The sequence below is a fragment of the Labeo rohita genome, chromosome 8 (genome assembly GCF_022985175.1).
Source record: "Labeo rohita strain BAU-BD-2019 chromosome 8, IGBB_LRoh.1.0, whole genome shotgun sequence".
NCBI classification, from domain to species: domain Eukaryota; kingdom Metazoa; phylum Chordata; class Actinopteri; order Cypriniformes; family Cyprinidae; genus Labeo; species Labeo rohita.
In genome coordinates, this window is record NC_066876.1 from 5,354,044 (window position 1) to 5,375,518 (window position 21,475).

General features: G+C 34.1%; 1 protein-coding gene across 1 annotated transcript in view; it reads left to right on the plus strand.

The window, feature by feature from the left end:
• Window positions 1-592: 592 nt before the first annotated feature.
• acsl2 (acyl-CoA synthetase long chain family member 2) overlaps window positions 593-21,475 on the plus strand; it is a 38,140-nt gene continuing 17,257 nt past the window's right edge. Inside the window, exons 1-5 of the mRNA XM_051117117.1 lie at window positions 593-789; window positions 16,033-16,280; window positions 20,008-20,122; window positions 20,970-21,034; window positions 21,128-21,229. Of these exons, the coding sequence (XP_050973074.1) occupies window positions 16,035-16,280; window positions 20,008-20,122; window positions 20,970-21,034; window positions 21,128-21,229 (528 nt within the window). The 5' untranslated portion in view covers window positions 593-789; window positions 16,033-16,034. The remainder of the gene's footprint in view (window positions 790-16,032; window positions 16,281-20,007; window positions 20,123-20,969; window positions 21,035-21,127; window positions 21,230-21,475) is intronic.

The window sequence follows — 21,475 nt, forward strand, 5'->3', positions numbered from 1 at the left end:
ATGGAATGGTGGTAGCTAAAAAAATCATCATTTGTCTATGGAAAAAGGCATCAAAAGCACTATTTAAATCCTGGCTTTCTGAACTCTTTAGCACTTTACATTTAGAGAAACTTAGACACAATCTTTCTGATAGCATTGCTAGCTTCAAAGCCACCTGTTTATCTGTAAAATGTTAAAGATAGCAGTTTAAAAGTTTGACCCTTTCATTGTTTGGATGATCACCATATTGCCTGTGCCCACTGGCCTAGAAATATATGTGTAACATTGTTAACCTATGTATAAAACTGGAATAACTCATGTAATTCAATGGTTTTCAAATCATCCACCCTCTTTCTTTCTTTCTTTCTTTCTTTCTTATTTTCTGTCATTAGCTGTTGTTGTTTTGTATTGTTCTGTGTTGCTTTAAAGTCCAAATAAAAATATAATATTAAAAAAAAGAAGAAGAAAAAAAAAGTTTAAGTTAAATCTGTCAATTAATTAAAGTTCAATATAATACCAGCACGAAAACATTTACACATAACAGTTTCCTGGTTCTGTACAGTTCTATACAGACTTCCTGGTGATGTTGCCAAAAAGTATGTTGAAGCACATAATTAGATGAGGAAGTTTTGGAAATACATCGAGAGGTTTGTTGAGGCTTGGCCCTGGGCAGGCTGGCTTTAGAGGGGGAGCGAGGGCGTGTTTGTGTGAGACACTAAACACTGGCTCTGGGGTTCAGGAGGGATTTACCACAGTCTGAGGAGAATAGACAAACTTTTGGAGGACGGGTGACCCAGATTCCACACACAGGTAAGAGCCGCTTTCTTTACACTTCCACAAACCATGCATAAATGCAGCGATTTCGTACAAAAGTAGAAAAGCCGTCGTAGTTGTAAAAAAGAAAAATTTCGATAAACGGAAGAAGCTGCCAAATTCATCAATGGAAATCCAGTTCATTCATTCATCATTCACTCTCTAGTCCAGTTTGGAATTCAGCATTCGGTCTGTTTAGCAACACATCAGTACTTTAATGTGTATTTAACATGCAAACATCGTGAGTGAGTGAAATGATTTTGTATGAACTTCTTTTAAAGTTTAGCGTCAGCGCGTTACACGTGCATGTATTTTGTAAACAACTTGAGGCGCGCTCTCATAAACGCCGAAATTATTTAATAATGGGCTACTTTTAAACGTTTTACTTAAAATGTTAAACTATTAACAATCTGAGATATTGTTAATGGGGTTTCCTTATAATTCATAACAGTATTTCACTGAGTTTTGGGACAACTGTATGTAATTGTAGTTTTTTCACATTCGTTTTAACGTTGTTGAATGTGAGTTTCTATGCAAAGTGCACAGTTATTGTTGAATAGGCCGTTATTTAATAACCATATGTAGTTTGTAGTTTTATGCAATGATTTGTTTCTCTGTCTTCATGTCATGCGGGGTCATTCTGGGTGTGTTTTTGTCAATTATGTAATGAGGTAAGCCTGTGCTTGCTGCATATCAAGGAAATAAAACTGTAAAACGCCTCCAGCTAAACAGTGCTGTTGAGATGCACTGCTGTGGAACAACAGCCAGTTTTTGCTGCCAAGCACAACACCGGTGAAGCATTGTGGATGTTGTGCATGTGTGCATGTCTAGTCATGCTGATTACGTTTGTGCTGGTGTACATTCACACAATCCAAAATTCATGGGTTTGTTTTGTAGTCAAGTTGGTGTTGGTAGGAAAATGCTTTAAAATGACTTATAGTTTGAGTGTAACACATTTCTGAGCAGCGAAAAAGCTGTAAAAGCAATCTGTTGGATGAAACATGCTGTGAGTTGTCTTCAGGATATGATTCCGATATTTCACAGAAGCGATATTGTGAAATATTGGAATGTAGTAAAAACATATTTCCACTATACAGGTTGACACAGTTACATTTCACTGTATATTACGTCAGACATAAGGATGCATCACTGCTTTTCCACATTTTTCTTCCGCTCCCAGACAGTTAATTTGTCTGCAGTGATGCAACACCCACCCCAATCCCTTTTCCCTCTCCTCTCCAGACCTTTTCTGTGTGATTCTGTGTTCTTCATGCTTCATTTGGGAATCACAGCTAGAGAACACCCGGGCCATTCTCTCACTCACCCCCTCCTTCATTCATTAACCATTGGGCAGGCGCTCAGGCGCTCTCATTCCCTGCCTCCTCATCATATTCCCTTTCAAATCCACTGGAATGCCACTTCCAGAGTCCACTTCTTATGACATCATATCCTGTGAACCTGCTATTTCACCTGTCTTGTTTCATTCGCTGCCAGAGGTATGTTTTTGCTCAGAGGTTGCTTGGTTGTAGCTTAGAAGACGTACAGTAATTGAGTTCTCGTTCCAGTGTTGTTCCTGTTAAACTATTTAAAACTATTTTAATAAATTAAAGATAAAATCAGACATAATTAATAGATGAAAAAGCTCTTAAGAAAGCATAAATGAAAATTAGAAATGCTGTCTTTTCTGAAATAAGTACTAAAATTACTGGTTGAAATAAAAGTAAATTAAAGATAAATAAAAAAAAAAAGACCTAATACAAATGGTAATATTTACACATATTTACAAGAAACACATAAACAAGACATGACAACTGAAAAACTGAAAATATATTACATTAAAAAAAGCTCATACAAAACATTAAATACTAAAATAGTACAAACCAAACAAATAATAACTAAAATAACTCAAATCTTTCTCTTAGATTCTTAAAATTGAAAAAGGAAATTACATTTCATTCAATCGTTGTATTTAAAATTTTAATTTATTGAAATAAAGCTGAAATATAAATATGAAAACTTGCTTAAGAAAACAAATGAAAATCAGAAATGCTGTCTTTTCAACCAACTGAAATAAGTCCAATTACTAAAATTACTGAAACTAAAATAAAAGCAAATAGAAATAAAAAAGTAGTAAAAATGATAAAAGCATGCAATGTTTAATAATAAAAAAAGTTAAAAAAATAACCCAGTTACTAAAATTAAAACAAAAACTGAAAATATAAAAATAAAAGCTAATTCAAAACATTAATAAAAGTATAAACAATACTAAAATAATCTCAGTTCCCTAACTTTTCTTTAAATAAAAAAAATTAATTATTTAATTAAAATAGACAATACATTATATTTGTAGACATTGTAATATAGCACTGTACAATGACACAGATATTCAACTTAAAATAAATGAATTTGTCACAGTTTGAGACATTGTGGAGATCTTTTCTTAAACTCCAGAGGAGCCTTTTTTTTTTTTCCTTGAGGTAAATTTGAGAAGCATTTGAGATGTAAGCAAAGTCTTCGTTTAATGTCATTAAACGCGTAGTTCACTTCCAGAATAAAAAAATTACAGATAATGTACTCACCCCCTTGTCATCCAAGATGTTTGTCTTTCTTTCTTCAGTCATAAAGAAATTATGTTTTTGAGGAAAACATTTCAGGAATTTTCTCCATATAGTGGACTCTAATGGAGCCTACGAGTTTGAACTCCCAAAATGTAGTTTAAATGCGGCTTCAAAGAGCTCTAAACGATCCCAGCCGAGGAAGAAGGGTCTTATCTAGCAAAATAATTGGTTATTTTCTAAAAAAAATTACAGTTTATATACTTTTTAACCTGAAATGCTCGTCTTGTCTCTGCATGTACTCTGTGCGTTGCAGTTCAGTACAGTTAGTGTATGTCGAAAAACTCCCATCTCATTTTCTTCTCCAACTTCAAAATCACCCTACGTCGCTGTTTTACCTTTTTTTGTGAAGGGCGTTTGATCTTCTTTGCACGTTTACTTTGTAAACACTGAGACGGTACTTCTGCAGTGATACAGAATGATTTTGAAGTTGAAGAAGAAAATAAGATGGGAGTTTTTCGATCTACCCTAAGTCTCTTGAACCGAAGTGCACAGAGTTCAGGCAGAGCTAGACGAGCATTTGAGGTTAAAAAGTATATAATTTGTCATTTTGCTAGATAAGACCCTTCTTCCTTGGCTGGGATCGTTTAGTACCCTTTGAAGCTGCATTTAAACTACATTTTGGACGTTCATAGAACCATAGAAGCACCATAGAAGTCCACTATATGGGGACATGCCTGAAATGTTTTCCTCAAAAAAAAAAAAAAAAATTCTTTACAGCTAAAGAAAGAAAGACATGAACAAATGTTTGTTCTGGAAGTGAACTTCTCCTTTCAGTTTTAAGGTTTTCTTTTCAGTGGGCTCTTTCAGTTCTTGTGATTCTTCATCCTTAGATGACTGAACATCAGTTTTCACTCACCTACATTCCGTTTCCTAACAGTAAGGTTTTACCTTACACACTTGGGAACTGATGTTCGTCCTGGATCCTGAATGTCTTTAGTCTAACAATGTGCCTGTTGTTCTGAGCCCTGGGGTTTTCTTAGCTTTGTAAGAGGTTCAGACATCTTATGTGATAAGAACAACTTGGTTATAAATCGAACTTTGTTCTATACACCTGATTGATACCTACTGAATTAATAAATATCTTTTGAGCAACGGGGTTTTTGAAAAGTAGTCACCATGTTGCTGTGTGGTTGCCAGGACAGTGCTATATGCATGCTAACGTGTTGTAAGTATAAGTAAATGCAGCTTTCTTTCAGTATTGGGTTGCTGAGTTATTTATTTCAATTATTTTGATCATCCACCAGGAAAAACTGTCAGTCCAATCGCTTAGAAAAGTACTAGCACACCTTTCAGCAATAAAGCACCTGCATCATTCATGTCAGCAGCACAAACGAGCTGTTTCTCCATTCATCACACTGTTTGTACAGAAGCTCTGCCTGAGGTTTCCTCTCTCTACTACAACCTATAATGTTTATGACCCTTTTTTTTTAGTGGGTACCATTTTACGACCTAAAGAACAAACTAAAATGCTGTTTAACTGTTCCGCACAGGAAACAACACCATCCTGAGATCACAAGCGCAAAACTTCACAAGCGCTTCCTGTGGCCTCAGGTGAAGATCTGGAACAACACTAATAATAGTCTTCAGTAATGGACCTTAGTCAGGATAGACACCTTAAATAATTGGACACGACTGAAAACAAGGCTGTGAGAGAAGTACAGTCTGTTCAGGATTGTGTCAAGGTCAGGCATCAGACTTCATTTTCACAAGCCATGTTTTCTGGAACTTTTTTCCCAAGGAATTTTGGGGGAAGAGAGATTTTTTTTTTTCAGCTGAATGACTGACATGAAGGTACACTGCAGAATATTACACACTGAACCTCTCACAGCCTCGTTTTCATATTAAATATGCTTAAAAAACACCCCAGAATGTTTTGCCCGACTTCCATTGTACACTTTCAGACAAAAAGGTAGAAATGCTGTCACTGGAGTGGTAACTTTTCAAAAGGTATTTCTACCTACTTTACTGATAATGGGCTCAAAGTAGTACATTAAAGGTACATATAAATACCTAAAGTGTACACATTAGTATCTACTAAAACAGTACCTGAAATGTACATATTACTACCAAAATGGTACATATTAGTAGCAAAGATGTACATATTATTATTATTATTTAAATGTACATATTACTACCATAACCGTACACATTAGTACCAAAGATGTACATATTAGTACCTGAAGCGTACATATTACTACCAAAACAGTACATTTGAGTAACAAAGATATACATATTAGTATCTAAAGTGTACTTTATACTACCATAACAGTACATATTAACATCAAAATGGTACATATTAGTACCAAAAAATGTACATGTTAGTTCCTACAGGGTACCAAAATATTAGTAGCTGTAAATATACATATTTGCACCAAAAATGCATTAGTACCAAAATGTACATATTAGTACCTAAAGTGTAAATATTGCTACAAAATGTATGTATTAGTACCAAAATGTACATATTAGTACCTAAAGTGTAAATATTGCTACAAAATGTATGTATTAGTACCAAAATTTACATATTAGTAACTGAAGTGTACATATTATTACCTAAAATGTACATATTACTACCAAAACTGTACATTTTAGTAGCAAAGATATACATATTTGTATGTAAAATGTACATATTACTACGAAAATGGTACGTTTTAGTACCTGAAATGTACATATTACTACCACAAAGGTATATATTAGTAGCAAAGATATACATATTACTATCTAAAATGTACATATTACTATGAAAATTGTACATTTTAGTACCTGAAATGTACATATTAATACCAAAACAGTACATTTTAGTATCAAAGATATACATATTTGTATCTAAAATGTACATATTACTACGGAAATGGTACGTTTTAGTACCTAAAATGTACATATTACTACCACAAAGGTATATATTAGTAGCAAATATATACACATTAGTATCTAAAATGTACATATTACTACAAAAATTGTACATTTTAGTACCTGAAATGTGCTAAAATGTATCTAAAATGTACATATTACTATGAAAATGGTATGTTTTAGTACCAAAAATGTACATATTAGTACCTAAAGTGTACATATTAGTACCAACATATTAGTAGCTGAAGTATACATATTTGTACCTAAAATGTATTAACACTAAAATGTAAATATTGCTACCAAAAGTGAACATATTATTACCTGAAGTGTACATATTACTACCAAAATGGTACATATTAGTGCCTGAAATGTATTGTACCATATTAGTACATAATAGTACCAAAATATTAGTAAAGTATACATATTTGTACCTAAAATGTATTAGTACCAGAAATGTACATATTAGTACCTAAAGTATAAATATTGCTACCAAAATGGTACATATTAGTACCAAAATATTAGAAGCTATAGTATACATATTTGTACCTAAAATGCATTAGTACAAAAAATGTACATATTAGTACCTAAAGTGTACATATAACTACCAAAATGGTACACATCAGTACCTAAAGTGTTCACATTACTGCCAAAATTGTATATATTAGTACCAAATATGTACATATTAGTGGCTGAAGTGTACATGTTGGTACCTAAATGGTACATATTTGCACCTTTTGAAAGGTACCGCCCCAGTGACAGGGTGCGAGAGTGTAAGTACGTAACTGTACATGTGATTTGTTCAGTTTTACAAACAAGTCAAAATCATTTTGTGTGTGTGTCTAGACAAACATATACAAACACATTTGTCTTGTCTCTATACTCTGTGAGAGATGTTGATATCTCTCGTATTGGTGTCTGAGAGCCTGAGTTTTCTTCAGCGATGGAGGCTGTAAATCTGTAGGCCTTTCTTTTGAGACGTGCTTTAGTTCATTTAGCACCAGTTTGAGTAATAGCCTCTGTCACTCTCTCCCCTCTTTGTTCTGTTTAAGTTCCCAAGTGAGTGCCAGAAACACACAATAGTGCCTGTCTACCTCTCACAATGGCCCTTATGAGTGAGGGAGGGAGGGAGAGAAAGAGAGAGGTCTGGCCTCATCTGTGATGCGTAATCATTTTCAGATGTCATCTCTCCTAAATCCATTTATCTCCAGGTTTTGTGGACCTGTGACGGACAGAGGGATGTGCAGAGATGCTCAGATGAAAGGGATTTCCCTGTTTATTGTTGTGTTGCTTTAACCCTTGTCTCTAAAGTGACCACATGTAGGGTTTAGAAAGACCCTTGCAATTTAGAAAGCGATTTAATTATTTTATTTATTTTGCAGAGTTGCATGGTCACGTAAATCTCCTTGTTAATTTGCAAAAAAAAAAAAAAAAATGCATAGCTCAACCATTTAAGATGTTTTTAATCAGCAGAAAGACATTAAAGTAACAAAAACATTTATATGTTAGAAAATGTTTCTTTTTCAAATAAATGTTTTTTTCATGAACAAACTGTATTATGGTTTCCACAAAAATACTAAGCAGCGCTACTGTTTTCAGCTGTAAGCACAAAATTTATATATTAGAATTATTTCTCAAGTGACACTGAAATAAAAAACAACATCTTAAAATATATAGTATGTTAAATAATATGTGAGAATGAATTATAATATGTTATTAAGAAATATGTTAAATATATATTAAAATATCAACATATAAAAATAGTTCTTTTTAATTGTAATAATAATTATTTTATTTTATTTTATTTTACACTTTGTCTTAACTACACTGTAAAATCCAATAGTTTACCTTACTTAGATATAATTAGTTATATTTACTTTTTAGTTATATTTAGTTGCTATACTTACTAGGTTTTATTAAGTTACAGCTACTTTCAAGCGAGTAAAACGATTCACTTACTGCTTTGAGTGACGCTTACTTAAAATATTCAAGTAGCCACAAAGGAACCACTGACATTAATAAACCAGTGAGAGGCAGCAGTGCACTAATATGTTGCTAATTTTGCAAAGTAACAACAGAAGAAGAAGAAAAGTTTTTGAGGTGGCAATTTTTAATCTGCAGTTATTAGTTACATTAGTAGTTACATTCACTCATTTCCCAAAGTCATCTTGAATGTTGTTTCAATACAACTATATATTTGAGAGAACATCACATAAGCTGACTACACAAATTGATGTTGATTTTCGTAAAATGTTGTTTGCGTGTTTTTTTTTTTTTTTTACTTACCATTATAGTGATTAATGTTCCATTTGGTTGGGCACTTGGAACTTTGTTTTTCTTATTATAATTTTCTTCCTATTGATGCCTTAATGCAACATGAAGTCATGATTTTTGATTTCAAGGGAAGAAAAATAATAAGTAGGTTGCTTTTAAAAGGTAACCTGCTAATTCTGATCATTCTAATTAGCTAAATCTTTTAATTCTTTAGCTATGTATTTTTTATATTTATTAATGATCTTTTACAATTTCATTGTTCTTTATAAACACCTTGAGAAACTTTATTGAGTTGAGACAGTCCTTTAATATTTGTGGTAATATGCTCAAGTCACAGACAGACTTCAGCATTGAGCACGCAAATCACAACAATGGTAACATTTCAATTTTATGTATTTTTATTAATTGTGACAATAACCATATTATTATTTTGTTTTCTCTTTTTGTTGTGCTACTACTGACACAAGTCAGTAAATAAAATAAGCAAATAAAAACAACAACAGTAAAACAAATTGCATGATTTATTAATGCTGCAATGCACTCTGGGAATCAGTGAGTAACTATACTAATTCAAGCGTAAGCCTAAAGTAAATGATTAAGTACCCCCTACAGTTATTTTTTAGTTACTAGAACTCTTGTGTAAGTAAACTATACGTTCTAAGCATTTGTCAGTACAACATACTATTCCTATTTCACTTTACTTAGTTTTTTTTTAAGGCAATCGGTTTGCATGCTTTTTTTAAGTAAGCCCAACTAATTAGGTTTTACAGTGTATATTCCCATATAATGCAACCAAAAATACTGCAAATCTTACCAACCTCAGACTTTGGAAAGGTAGTATATATATATATATATATATATATACACACACACACACACACACACATATGTGTGTGTGTGTGTGCGTGTGTGTCATATGACATCATATAACAATTTAATATATATATATACAATAATTATTTTATTTATTTTATAGTTAACTTTGTTGTTTTTACTGTATATATATATAAATAAATATAAATATTTATATAAATATATGAAAAATCTTACTGTCTTCAAACTTTTGTTGTCGTATATGTCATGTCTTATATTCATCATTTATATAAATGCGAATATAAATACGTTTTGGACATGCATGCTGTTTGAAAATGTATTATTATTATTCTTATTTTAAATGGTACTTTTAAAATTGTATTAACTTATTTTTTTTTATTAAATGTGTAATATTGCTGTGAATTTAATATTAGTGCCAAATTTGGCTACAGAAAACACCACTCTATGAATATGACAGCATAGCATATTTAGGATAATAAACTAAACCACTTTTGTTGCAAAATTTGTATTGTTATCAATTTTATTATTATTTTATTTTTTATTAATGATTATGGGGTAAATTACAACTTGAAGTTTTGTGTTCTGGACTTTCTGTTTTTGAATTTTAATCTTTAGTTTTAAATCTATATTATTGTAAATATTAATAATACTAATAAATAGTTTGACTTATTAATTATTATATAGTTGTATTGTATACATATCATCATCCGGCTGTCTGGATATCATCCGTGGCCATTAAAAGCCCTGTGTCTAGTTGAAGTTGTGATGCTGGCTGGTTTCAGCATCTCTAGTGTTAAGTATTCTGGAGACATACATCACAGCACTTGCTGTAGTGGCATTTAAAGAGAGAGAGAGAGAAGGGGGGGCATTTCCCCTCTCTGTGGGAATACCAATACAGGGCGAGGGGTGATGACATCATCCTTTATCCCCCTGTTCTTTAATGGGGGGAGGAAGTGGGTGAGAGGTTAGAGAGGGGGGAGAGAGAGAGAGAGAGAGAGAGAGCGCGCAAGCATTCTGTGAGGCTGTGAATTGAGTCCCGAGAAGTGAGCGTGTTTGGGTCGTCTCATGTGGTCGTTACAGATCGTCTCATTGGTAAACGCGTTCACACTGGGGCCTCCCAGTCACCCCATCTCACCACCAAATCAGTGCGACTGTACTCGCTTCAGAAGTGTCATCATCTGCTGCAGGACGCCATTAAAATTCATTTGCAGCCTGTCAGTGAGAAAACACACCTCTCGTCATCTCCACCTGTCCCTCTGTGTGTCCTGAAACGCTTTCACACCTGTGCCGTGTTTTTGTTTTGGCTGCGTGTGTGTCCTGCTCGCTCGAGAATGGCCGAGAGTTACCCGAGCGCCTGTTCTGTGTCGGCCAATCATCATTACTTCCTCCTGGCATTCAAATGAGGCCCAAAACATTAGTTGGCTTCTCTTAGGGCTGAGTGCTTTTCATTCAGGTTTTGTTCTCGGCCCTCTTTACAAGAAATCAATGAGAGCGGTTAGTAATTTAGAGTCACTGCACATTAATGAAATTCAGCGGTAATGCACCAGATCATTTCAGCATGGAGTTAGAATAATGGACTATAATTTGCGGTGGTTTTTGTGATGATGATTATTATTATCAGCTTTTGTCATATTGGAGTCACCACATTTTTTAATAGCAGTGGTCACTTAAGGTCGTGCCTACTGTGATTTTACCACAGTTAACCGCTCTGCTTTGTATTGAGTCTTGACTTTTCTTTTTGCTTTATTAGGCACATTAATAGCTTGTGCAGGTATTCAAACTCACATAGTAGGGTACGCTATAAAAAATGGTTTTCAGATAAAACAATTATTGAAGTACATTTTACAATAAAATACTATTTCAGTCTTGTACTTTAGAAATGTAATGTTAATTCACTGTTATTTGCTATTTCTCTGTAATGTGAAGTTTACTAGCAATTTTCTAGAAGTATAGAAAATTAATTCTACTCCAGTTTTTTTTCTTTTTTTTTCTTTTCTTGTTGACCACAGACGGTACAAAATCTTGACAGTTTTGATGAATGGCTTTGCTGTTTTTAATCTGAATATCGACATTAGTCAGTCAAAACAGTTTTGAGGTTGATTGATCTATTTTTGTGTTTCTGGATAATAGTGGTCTGTGGCTTTATGTTACGTTCAATATCATTTTTTTGTGTCTTTGTTAATGAAGGATTTTGGATACCGTTTATGCCATTGAATAAAAAAAAAAAAAAATTAACTTTTTATCTCACAATTCTGACTTTTTCCCCCCTCACAATTCTGACTTTATAACTTGAAAATATGTCAGAATTGCTAGTTTATATAATGCAAATCTGAGAAATAAAGTGAGAATTGGAGGTTTATATCTCACAATTCTGACTTTTTTCTCAGAATTGTGTGATATGAACTAGCAGTTCTGAGTTATTTTCTCAGAATTGTGTGATATAAACTTGCAATTGCAAATTGCATAAATAAAGTCAGTTATAAAGTCAGAATTGCAAGGGGGGAAAAGTCAGAATTGCTAGTTTATATCTCACAATTCTGACTTTATAACTTGCAATTGGAAGTTTATCTCACAATTCTGAGTCAGAATTTTGAGAATTAAAAAATGGGATTTGTGGCATAAAAATTATAGTTATAGATAATTATAGATAACCTTTGGGGTTGGCACAGAAGGTATGTTGTTACGACACTTTAAAAAATGCTGGTTTAAAAAGAGCCCAACTTGGGTTATTTGGCAACTCAGCGCTGGGTAAATATCGGACAGAACACATGCTGGGTTATTTTGACCAAGCTGGTTGGGTTAAATGTTTTTACCCAATGTGCTGGATTGTTTTATTTGTGTCAACTATTGTTTAAAATTACTATATTGCTGGCTTAAAATTAAAAATCACACACATAATTACTAGAGGCAACAGCAATAATCAAAACATGAATATTTATTAATAAGCAAGAACAACCATGGACAAAAAGACAAAGACAAATTGAATTTATTTGGGTAAATACAGCATAATTACAATATTACATATATTATACAAAAAAATTAACATTTAAAAGTAGCATTTTAATTAAAGTGTATTCTTCGATCTCTGTAATCCCTTTTCACTGCATTTTTAGAGCACTGCATAGCACTGAATCTGCATTGTTAAAGGTTACAGGTTGGGTATCGTTAGAATATTATCAATTCGGATTCAGATTCTGCTTATCGATTCCGATTCTTTTCGATTCCCAGTTTCGATTCCAATGTAAATAAAAGATGATATCAAGCATATTTATTATGTTTCTTTTTTTGCTGAACATTTATTTGCAGCTGAATTCCATGAACAAAATCAACAGATTACATAAAAACAAGCTTCACTTAAGAGCTGTTTGCAAAATAGAGCTGCGTGATTCTGAATAAATTGGGTTGTTGTTTTTTTAAATGGAAGTTGTGGTTCTCTTACGATTCTAAAGAAAAAAAACATTAGACAACTAAACTCACATGTAGGCCTGATTTATAAGTAAATAATTCAGTGATTCACTCAAGATTTACTTGGTTCATTACTGGATGAATCAGTGTTTTTGAATGAATGATCAAAGACAAATACTTAGTAACAGCCCCCTTTCGCCACCTACTGGTATAACAATGTAATCGATAAATCTTTAACATTATTTGAAATGCCAAATTAACTTTCAAATGGATGATTTACTCTATTTTGATCTCTACCGTACATATCAGAGTTTATATCCAGACTATGAACTTTTATTCCAGTACTTCTGTGATTATTTAAATGTTTGTAACACAGAAATAATGAACTGTGTGGTTGAAAAGACTGTGAAACTGTTTCATTCATATACATGACAGTGGCTCTCTTTGGGTCAGTGGCAGCACGAACAAAGATTTGAATGTTCAAATCACACTAGTATGATCGTACACTGCACGGAAGAAAGGTTGAGGAATCAAACAGATGAATCACTGTATTTTAGGAATAGAATCACATTGGTATTTGAATCATGTTTGTGATCTTTAACGATCTATTAAATTAAATTCATATTAGTGTTGACACATCTATTGCAACATGTTTAGCTTATCACAAATATTATAGGCTACTTTGCTTTTTCGCCTTCTGATCGCAAGTGTAGCCATACTTTGAAGCGCTATGCGTTTAGATTAGCCAGCAAAGTCCTGGCAGATCAGGATGGACTTTCTTGCCCCAGGTTTGAGGTCATTTTACCCCAGTAGCCTCTTTGAGTAATTGTGAATTGCGTTCTAGCAAATGTTTGTTTATTTTCTTATAACATACACATTGGCTGATGCATCATCATCCTGCACATGCTAAATTAATATCTAAATGTTAAACGTTGAAAGTAAATTCACACTGTTAAGTGGTGCATCTTCCCCAATCTTACCCTATTAAAAATAACTAACTGAATAGAAATATAATCAGGACTTGTAGAGCATGTCAGGGCTTGTGCTTGACTGTTGTGGTTAACAGCCATTTATTATCTTTGCAATTATATAGTGAAAAAAGTAACATTTCTAACAGCTGTAAGAGTGGTTATTAGAGAGGTGCTATTAAAAAGGCCAGTCTGTGAAAATTGCCATATTTGACGTCAGCAAATAGAATCAAAGTGTTGTGATGTTCTTTTTCTATGGTGAGATGTATAATTTCTGTGCCACTAGCATACAGAATAGCAATCTATTTGTTTGAGCAGTGGCTTTTTTGGTGCCAAGAGTGCTGCTAAAATCCTGTCAAATATTGAACTTATGTTTTTTTAAGTTATGTTTCGTGTCTGATTACACTAATACTGCCAAAACACACAAGGTTTACGTATAAACACAGTTGCCTATGTCTAAAGTGAAAGTAAACAATTGAGAGAAAAACGGATGTGTGCATGTATATTAGATGCGCGCAGCTCTTAAAGGGGTCATCAGATGCAAAGTTCACTTTTACATGTTGTTTGAACATTAACGTGTGTTGGCAGTGTATGTAGAAATCTACCCTATAATGATGAAAATCCATGCAGTGGTTTTTAATTAATCTGTAAAAATAATATCCCCTTTTTTAAATCGAGCCGTTCTCAGATGCCTGTCGTTGTTGCGTCACACCGACAGAGGCCGCTCCCACAATAGTTGATTGACATGAGCGTTTACCTCAGATCAGCTGTTACAGTCCGCCCTCTTTGTTTCGATGTCGGAGCAGGGATGTAGGTTAGACAAGAATATCTCCGATTGAGCAAGTGAGGTGTTGCTGGAGGTGTTAATTGTGTTGCTGGATGTAATAATGAACAAAGTGGTTGTCATTTACTCCCGACATCTGAGCCGCTGAAGATGCAGTAGATTACGTTTGTTTGTGAAGGGAATGCACCTCCCAATCTACATATATATCCGTCTATGTTCGCGCTAATCATTCGTGATCCAGCTTCACTTACAGCAGAGGTGAGTATAAGGGTTTTTTTATGAATTTTTGCGATTGTCTTTCCTAATAATGTGCTAGTTAGCAAGTTTAGCTTCTAAACGCAGCTAAACGTGGCTAAAGTAAACAGGCTCGTCACTCCACAGAGAGAAGAGAGGGGCGGGGCGAGCAGAGCTCATTTGCATTTAAAGCAGCCTCAAACAGAATGAGATGATTTTTGCCAAGCTGATTTTGACAAGGTAAAAAGGGTGTTGTTTTACACAACCATTGAGAATTTGTAACCAAAGTATATTATAGACTTTTCATTAAGACCCTAAAGAATCATATCAACTTGTGTAAAATGGGCATCCGATGACCCCTTTAAAGTGACAGTACTAAACATGCTGCCACTTGTCATTAAAGGGATAGTTCACCCAGGGATAGTTTTAATTTCTTTCTTGTGCTAAACACAAAATAAGATATTCTGAAGAATGTGTTTAACCAAACAGTAGCTGGTCCCCATTGAATTTAATAATAGAAAATGATCAAATAGATAACGTTCAACAGAAACAAGAAACTCATTTAGGTTTAAAACAACCTGAGAGTGAGTGAATGATGTTATAAAAATAAAACACTATGACAGAATTCACAGATGACAGAATTTTCATTTTTGGGTGAACTGTTCGTAATTGTTAATAGCCTAAAACAACAAAACACAAAAAGAAAAATCACTCACTGCTCTTGACTGGAGAACTTCAATACAATTCCTTTAATAAGAATCAATGTACAATTGATGTATATAGTGTATAAGTATATAGTGTTTCACTTTTTATATTTGTTAATTTAATTTCTTAATACTACTGCTAAATACGCCTACTGTACCTTAAAAATAAAGCACTGTTTGTTTTATTTGTATCATGTTTATTTATAATGTGTATCTTATGCGTATGTGTTCTTATTTTTTAATAACAAAGATAAAATAATGACAAAGATTTTTATCTTCGCTCACTTTGGACTAAATATCTGCCATACTTTTTTATTTTATACGTTGTTACCTTCAAAGTTTTTTTTTTTTTTTTTTTTTTTTTTTTAATAGGGAAATTAGTTTGGCTGTACTGCAAAAATAGTAAAACCAACATGACAAAGTATCATGATAAAATTTCGATATTTCAGAAAATAATAGCGATATGACATTTTTGCCATATCGACCACATTGTCCTTTAGACGGATGTGGGGGACTGTGAAGTATTTGAGTCTTATGATGATGTTGATGGCAGTGAATCTGTGTCTTTCGTACAGCTATGCAGTTTCAGGAGTGGATACGTTCCCTGCGTTTCTCTGGAGGAGACGGCAAGTCTGAAATGGACAATCTGAAGACGCTTCTTCCATCTCTGCCCTCATCCTTCTCTCTGTCGTCTCTCTCCCTCTCTCCGTCCTCTATCATTGGCTTAGGAGCGCTAGCCTCTCTCACAACCTATTGGCTGGTGACCAGACCTCGACCAATCCAGCCTCCATGTGACCTCCAGGCCCAGTCCATACCTGTACAGGTAACTGTGTTACTGCTTCTAACTAAAACTAATATCTGCCTAATGAAATATAAATATTAGGTTAAAAAAGTGGTGCTGTGTGTCATTTTTTTGAATGTACTAAAGCATAAAATACCTAAAATATGTTTGCAGATATTTAGATAAAATGCTAAGTTTACATACTTGTTTCTTGTGTACATTCTTGTTTCTACTTTGAAATGTGCATTCCGTGTTAGAATGTCTGTTTTTGTTTTGGTCTGTGTGATTCCGCCCACTGCCAATTTAACCAATAGTCTTTCAACACCCTGGTTTGCCAGTTGGTGGAAAAACAGTGTATTGCAGCCATGGAAGCCCAAACGAACTGACTCAGAGAACGCTGATTCCACCAGACCTAAAAAGCCTGATAAGCTCTAAAATATTAAAACACAGATAAATCAACTCATCAATATACAATGTCATCAGAGAAGAGAAAGAGAAAAGAACGATCCAACCGCATTTCGGTGCATGTGATTAACCGCTCACGTGTGATGCGCTCTTATTGCTAGGCGCCATTTACACATAATTGCGCCTTTGTTTTGACAAAGATGCGACGAGGGCAGTGGAATAGAAAAACATGCAAAAAGATGGGAGTGAATGTCTCTTAAGTTGAGCACCACATTTTGAGAATGCAGTTTCATGCATGAGACACTGCAAGAGATGTGAGCGCAATAGTCAAACACGTCCATGTTAACATGGAAAAAACAATGTAAAAGTAGCGCAATCGAATAAAAAAACCTGTAAAGAACTACTACTGCATGTCTGATATTTCATGTTTGCATCATGATGACGGGCTTAAAGCTGCTGTTCATTGTTTTCACAGAAGATTCATAGTTAATAGTAGTCTACTGGTGTTATACCTTCATTCGTTTTGAATTTGAATTACCTTGACTTTTACGATTTTTTTAAAAGCATTTTCTTCATATTGTTTTTGAACATAATATGTATAAGACAAGTTTGTACAAGATGTAATTGTTGTTCATGCATCTTTTCTGCAAAGATAAGTGATTTGTTTAACATTTACATCATGTTGACAACATGTGTGGTGTACTCGGAATAGAATTTTCTTTAACTAGATGGTTAATAAAGAAAAAGTTACTTAAATCATGTTGTAGTTGCAAGTTGACTAGTTAAAAATCATCAAAAACGTTCTGGAAAAAAAAATCGAGATAATTTTTTTTTTTTTTTTTGCCATATCGCCCAGCCCTAGATGCTATAATGTTAAGTGGAGGTTAAGCGGAAGTACTGAAGTTACTAAAACTGAAATAAAAATAAAGGTAAAGAAATATTAAAAACAAAATACTGTTACTAAATTACACTAAATTACTAAAATTTTAAATGACTAATCAAATGAAATGATTCCTTTAAAGGAGCACTCCACTTTTTTGAAAATAGGCTTATTTTCCAACTCCCCTAGAATTAAACAGTTGAGTTTTACGGTTTTCGAATCCATTTAGCTGATCTCCGGGTCTGACGGTAGCACTTTTAGCATAGCTTAGCATAGATCATTGAATCAGATTAGACCATTAGCATCTCGCTCAAAAATGACCAAAGAGTTTTGATATTTCTTCTATTTAAATCTTGACTCATCTGTAGTTACATTGTTTACAAAGATGGACGAAAAATGAAAAGATGTGAGTTTCTAGATCGATATGGCTAGGAACTATACTGTCATTTCAACATAATAATCAAGGAACATTGCTGCCGTACCATGGGTGTCAACTCTGCTGGCTGCAACTCTGCATCTACACAAACTTAGTGCTGGTCACTTTCAGGCGCTGCGTAATATCATTGTGCCTGCTGCACCCATGGTACGACAGCAAAGTTCCTTGATTATTACGCCGAAATGAGAGTATAGTTCCTAGCCATATCGGCCTAGAGAATCACAATTTTTCTGTCAGTCTTAGTACATGATGTAACTACAGAAGAGTCAAGTTTTAAATAGGAAAAATATTGTCATTATATATTTTGAGCGAGATGCTATCAGTCTAATCAGATTCAAAGATCTATCCTAAGCTATGCTAAAAGTGCTACCGCCAGACCCGGAGATCGGCTGAATGGATTCGAAAATGGTAAAACTCAACTGTTTAACTCTAGGGGAGTTGGACAATGAGTCCATTTTCAAAAAAAGTGGAGTGTTCCTTTAAGACAAGTCATTTCACAAATGCGTCTTGGCATGCAAGTGCATAAAATTCTCCAAAACTGTTCACTAAGCTCACAATTAAATTTCATATTTGAAAACTGTAATAAAATTTGACAACAACAGGCTCATAAAACTTAATTCTTACATTCAAATACCATTAAAAAAGCTTGTTTTTAATGCTAGACCAGCCAATGTGCATGCGCAGTCATGTGCGCGAGTTTGTGAGCGCTGCCTGTTTCTATACGAACCGGAGTGTCTAACGGCAGACTTTACTAATCAACGATTGGCTCTTTCGTTTAAAGGGTGGGACTTTTTCACCATACTGGGTGCTGCACTTTCTCCCATTCATAAGTGCACAGTCTTCCTATATATAAAGTCTTGTGTGCTGGTCTTAGCTGGTTTAAGCTGATCTTCCTAGTCAAGCTGCTCTTAAAGGAGAAGTCCACTTCCAGAACAACAATTTACAGATAATGTCCTCACCCCCTTGTCATCTAAGATATTCATGTCTTTCTTTCTTCAGTCGTAAGGAAATTAAATATTGAACTTCCAAAACGCAGTTTAAATGTGGATTCAAATGATCCCAAATGTGGTTGTAAATGATTCCAGTCGAGAAAGAAGGGTCTTATCTAGCGTAACGATTGGTTATTTTCATAAAAATAATACAATTTATATACTTTTTAATGTCAAACGCTCGTCTTGTCTTACTCTGCCTAGACTGTTTTTTTTTTCGGTTCATGACAGTTAGGGTGTGTCGAAAAACTCCCATCTCATGTTCACCCTCAACTTCAAAATCGTCTTATGTCGTTGTTTTACCTTTTTTTTGTTGAGGGTGTTTGATCTTCTTTGCATGTTCACTTTGCAAAGACTGGAACTGAACTTCTGCAGTGATGTAGGATGATTTTGAAATTATTTTTGAAGTTGAGGCAGAAAATATGATTGGAGTTTTTCGACATACACTAACTGTCTTGAGTCAGAATACACAGAGTTCATGGAGAGAAAGACAAGACGAGCGTTTGAGATTAAAAAGTATTTAAATTGTATTATTTTTATGAAAATAACTAATCATTTCACTAGATAAGACCCTTCTTCCTCGGCTGGGGTCAATTACAACCGCGTTTGGGATCGTTTGAATCCATATTTAAACCATTTTGGAAGTTCAAACTCGGGGCACCATATCAGTCCATTATATGGAGAAAAATGCAGAAATGTTTTCCTCAAAAAACAATTTCTTTATGACTGAAGAAAGAAAGACATGAACATCTTGGATGACAAGGGGGTGAGTACATTATCTGTAAATTGTTATTTTGGAAGTGGACTTCTCCTTTAAGCTGTTTAGCTGAAAAATGTCCAAAATCTAGCCAACATTATGATCTAATCAAACTGCAATACCAACTTAGACAAGATGCTTTGTTGAGCTGAGAAGAAAGAGATACTAAGATCAATAATTATTTTTTTATTTGCTTTTTTTATTATTATTATTATTTATTTATTTATTTTTTACAGGAGTTTTGCGTATAATTTTAAATGACTGCTCATATAACAAATACTGATGTCTGTGTGTGTTTACAGGGAGATCAGAGCTGTAGACGCTCAGCTTTACTGAAGGACGACAATCTGCTGGAGTTTTACTATGACGACACAAAGACAGTGTATGATATGTTCCAGAGAGGACTGCGGATAGCAGGTCTGTTGGTTTCTCTCTGAAAGGCTTAAAAACAGTTCGTATAAATATACAGGAAAACATATTGACTGACCATTTCATCCGTTGAATGCTGATGAATTCAATGGCTCCTGTTTTTCTTTCTCTTTTTATTTACTGCAGTGCTCTGCAAAGCTTTCTCAGATCGATAATGCTTTTATCACATGTAGCTTTCTTCAGCGAATGGAGTGTGCCATGGTTCGATTGCTTGTGTATGAAGTTGTTTTTGTGCTTTGATCCATGGAACATAAAGTGCATTTGTCATAAGACCTAAAATAAAGACAAATCATTTTAGAACTGCAGATATAAAGCAAGACGGACGTAGTGTACAATCAGCTGGCCACATATTTGTATTTATTTTGATTTTGCAGCATTTTTATTGTATTTCTATACAATACAGACTGTTTCAAAGCAGCTTCACAATAATAAATGGGAAAATAACAAAGTCAGTGATGGAAACTATAGATAAGTACATCAAATATGAGACAAATCTGCTGTACAGCAGCTCTTATAATACAATAGTGTCATTATTCAGCTCCAGTCAGTTCAGTTTGATTCACTTCAGTTCAATAACTGTAGAGTCCATCAATTATGAAACGCATTCAATTCAGCTACAAGCAGCTCTTCAGAAGACAATAAAAAGTCATTAATAAATGCAGACGAGGTGATCAGGATCTAAAGCATATCAAACAACATCAGTCAGTTATACAGTTCAGTAGATTGTAATCATTATAAAATATGTATTCGACCACAGCATTTCACGGCTAACCAATCAGACTCAAGTATTTAAGAGAGCTGTGTAGTAACTAATGGTATTATTTGTGTTGTGCAGGCAATGGACCGTGTCTCGGCTTCAGGAAACCCCGAGAGCCCTATCAGTGGATCTCTTACACTGAGGTGAGAGCAATGCATGTTATAACACATTTATTACTGTATAATAATGCAGCAAAAGAGCTCTGGGTGACTTTAATGATAATGTGTTTGTTACAGGTCGCAGAAAGGGCACAGGTTTTGGGATCAGGTTTGCTGGCGAAGGGTTGCAAACCAAACCCACAACAGTATGTGGGCATCTTTGCCCAAAACAGACCAGAGGTAAATCATACACAGATTGATTTCTAATTTCCTGATCTTTTTGTCATTCGTCAGTGTATGGTATTCAAAATAAATAATTTAAATAAAAAAGGAAAATAGAAGCATTTTCGCTAGTGGTGTAATATAATAGGCTTATTTTGCCTGTGAGCAAAGTCACTTCTGATGCTCACTATTGAGATGAATGGGAATGCTAATAGATTTGGATGTTTCTAATATGTTGTTGTTTTGTTTGTCTCCCTCTGCTGG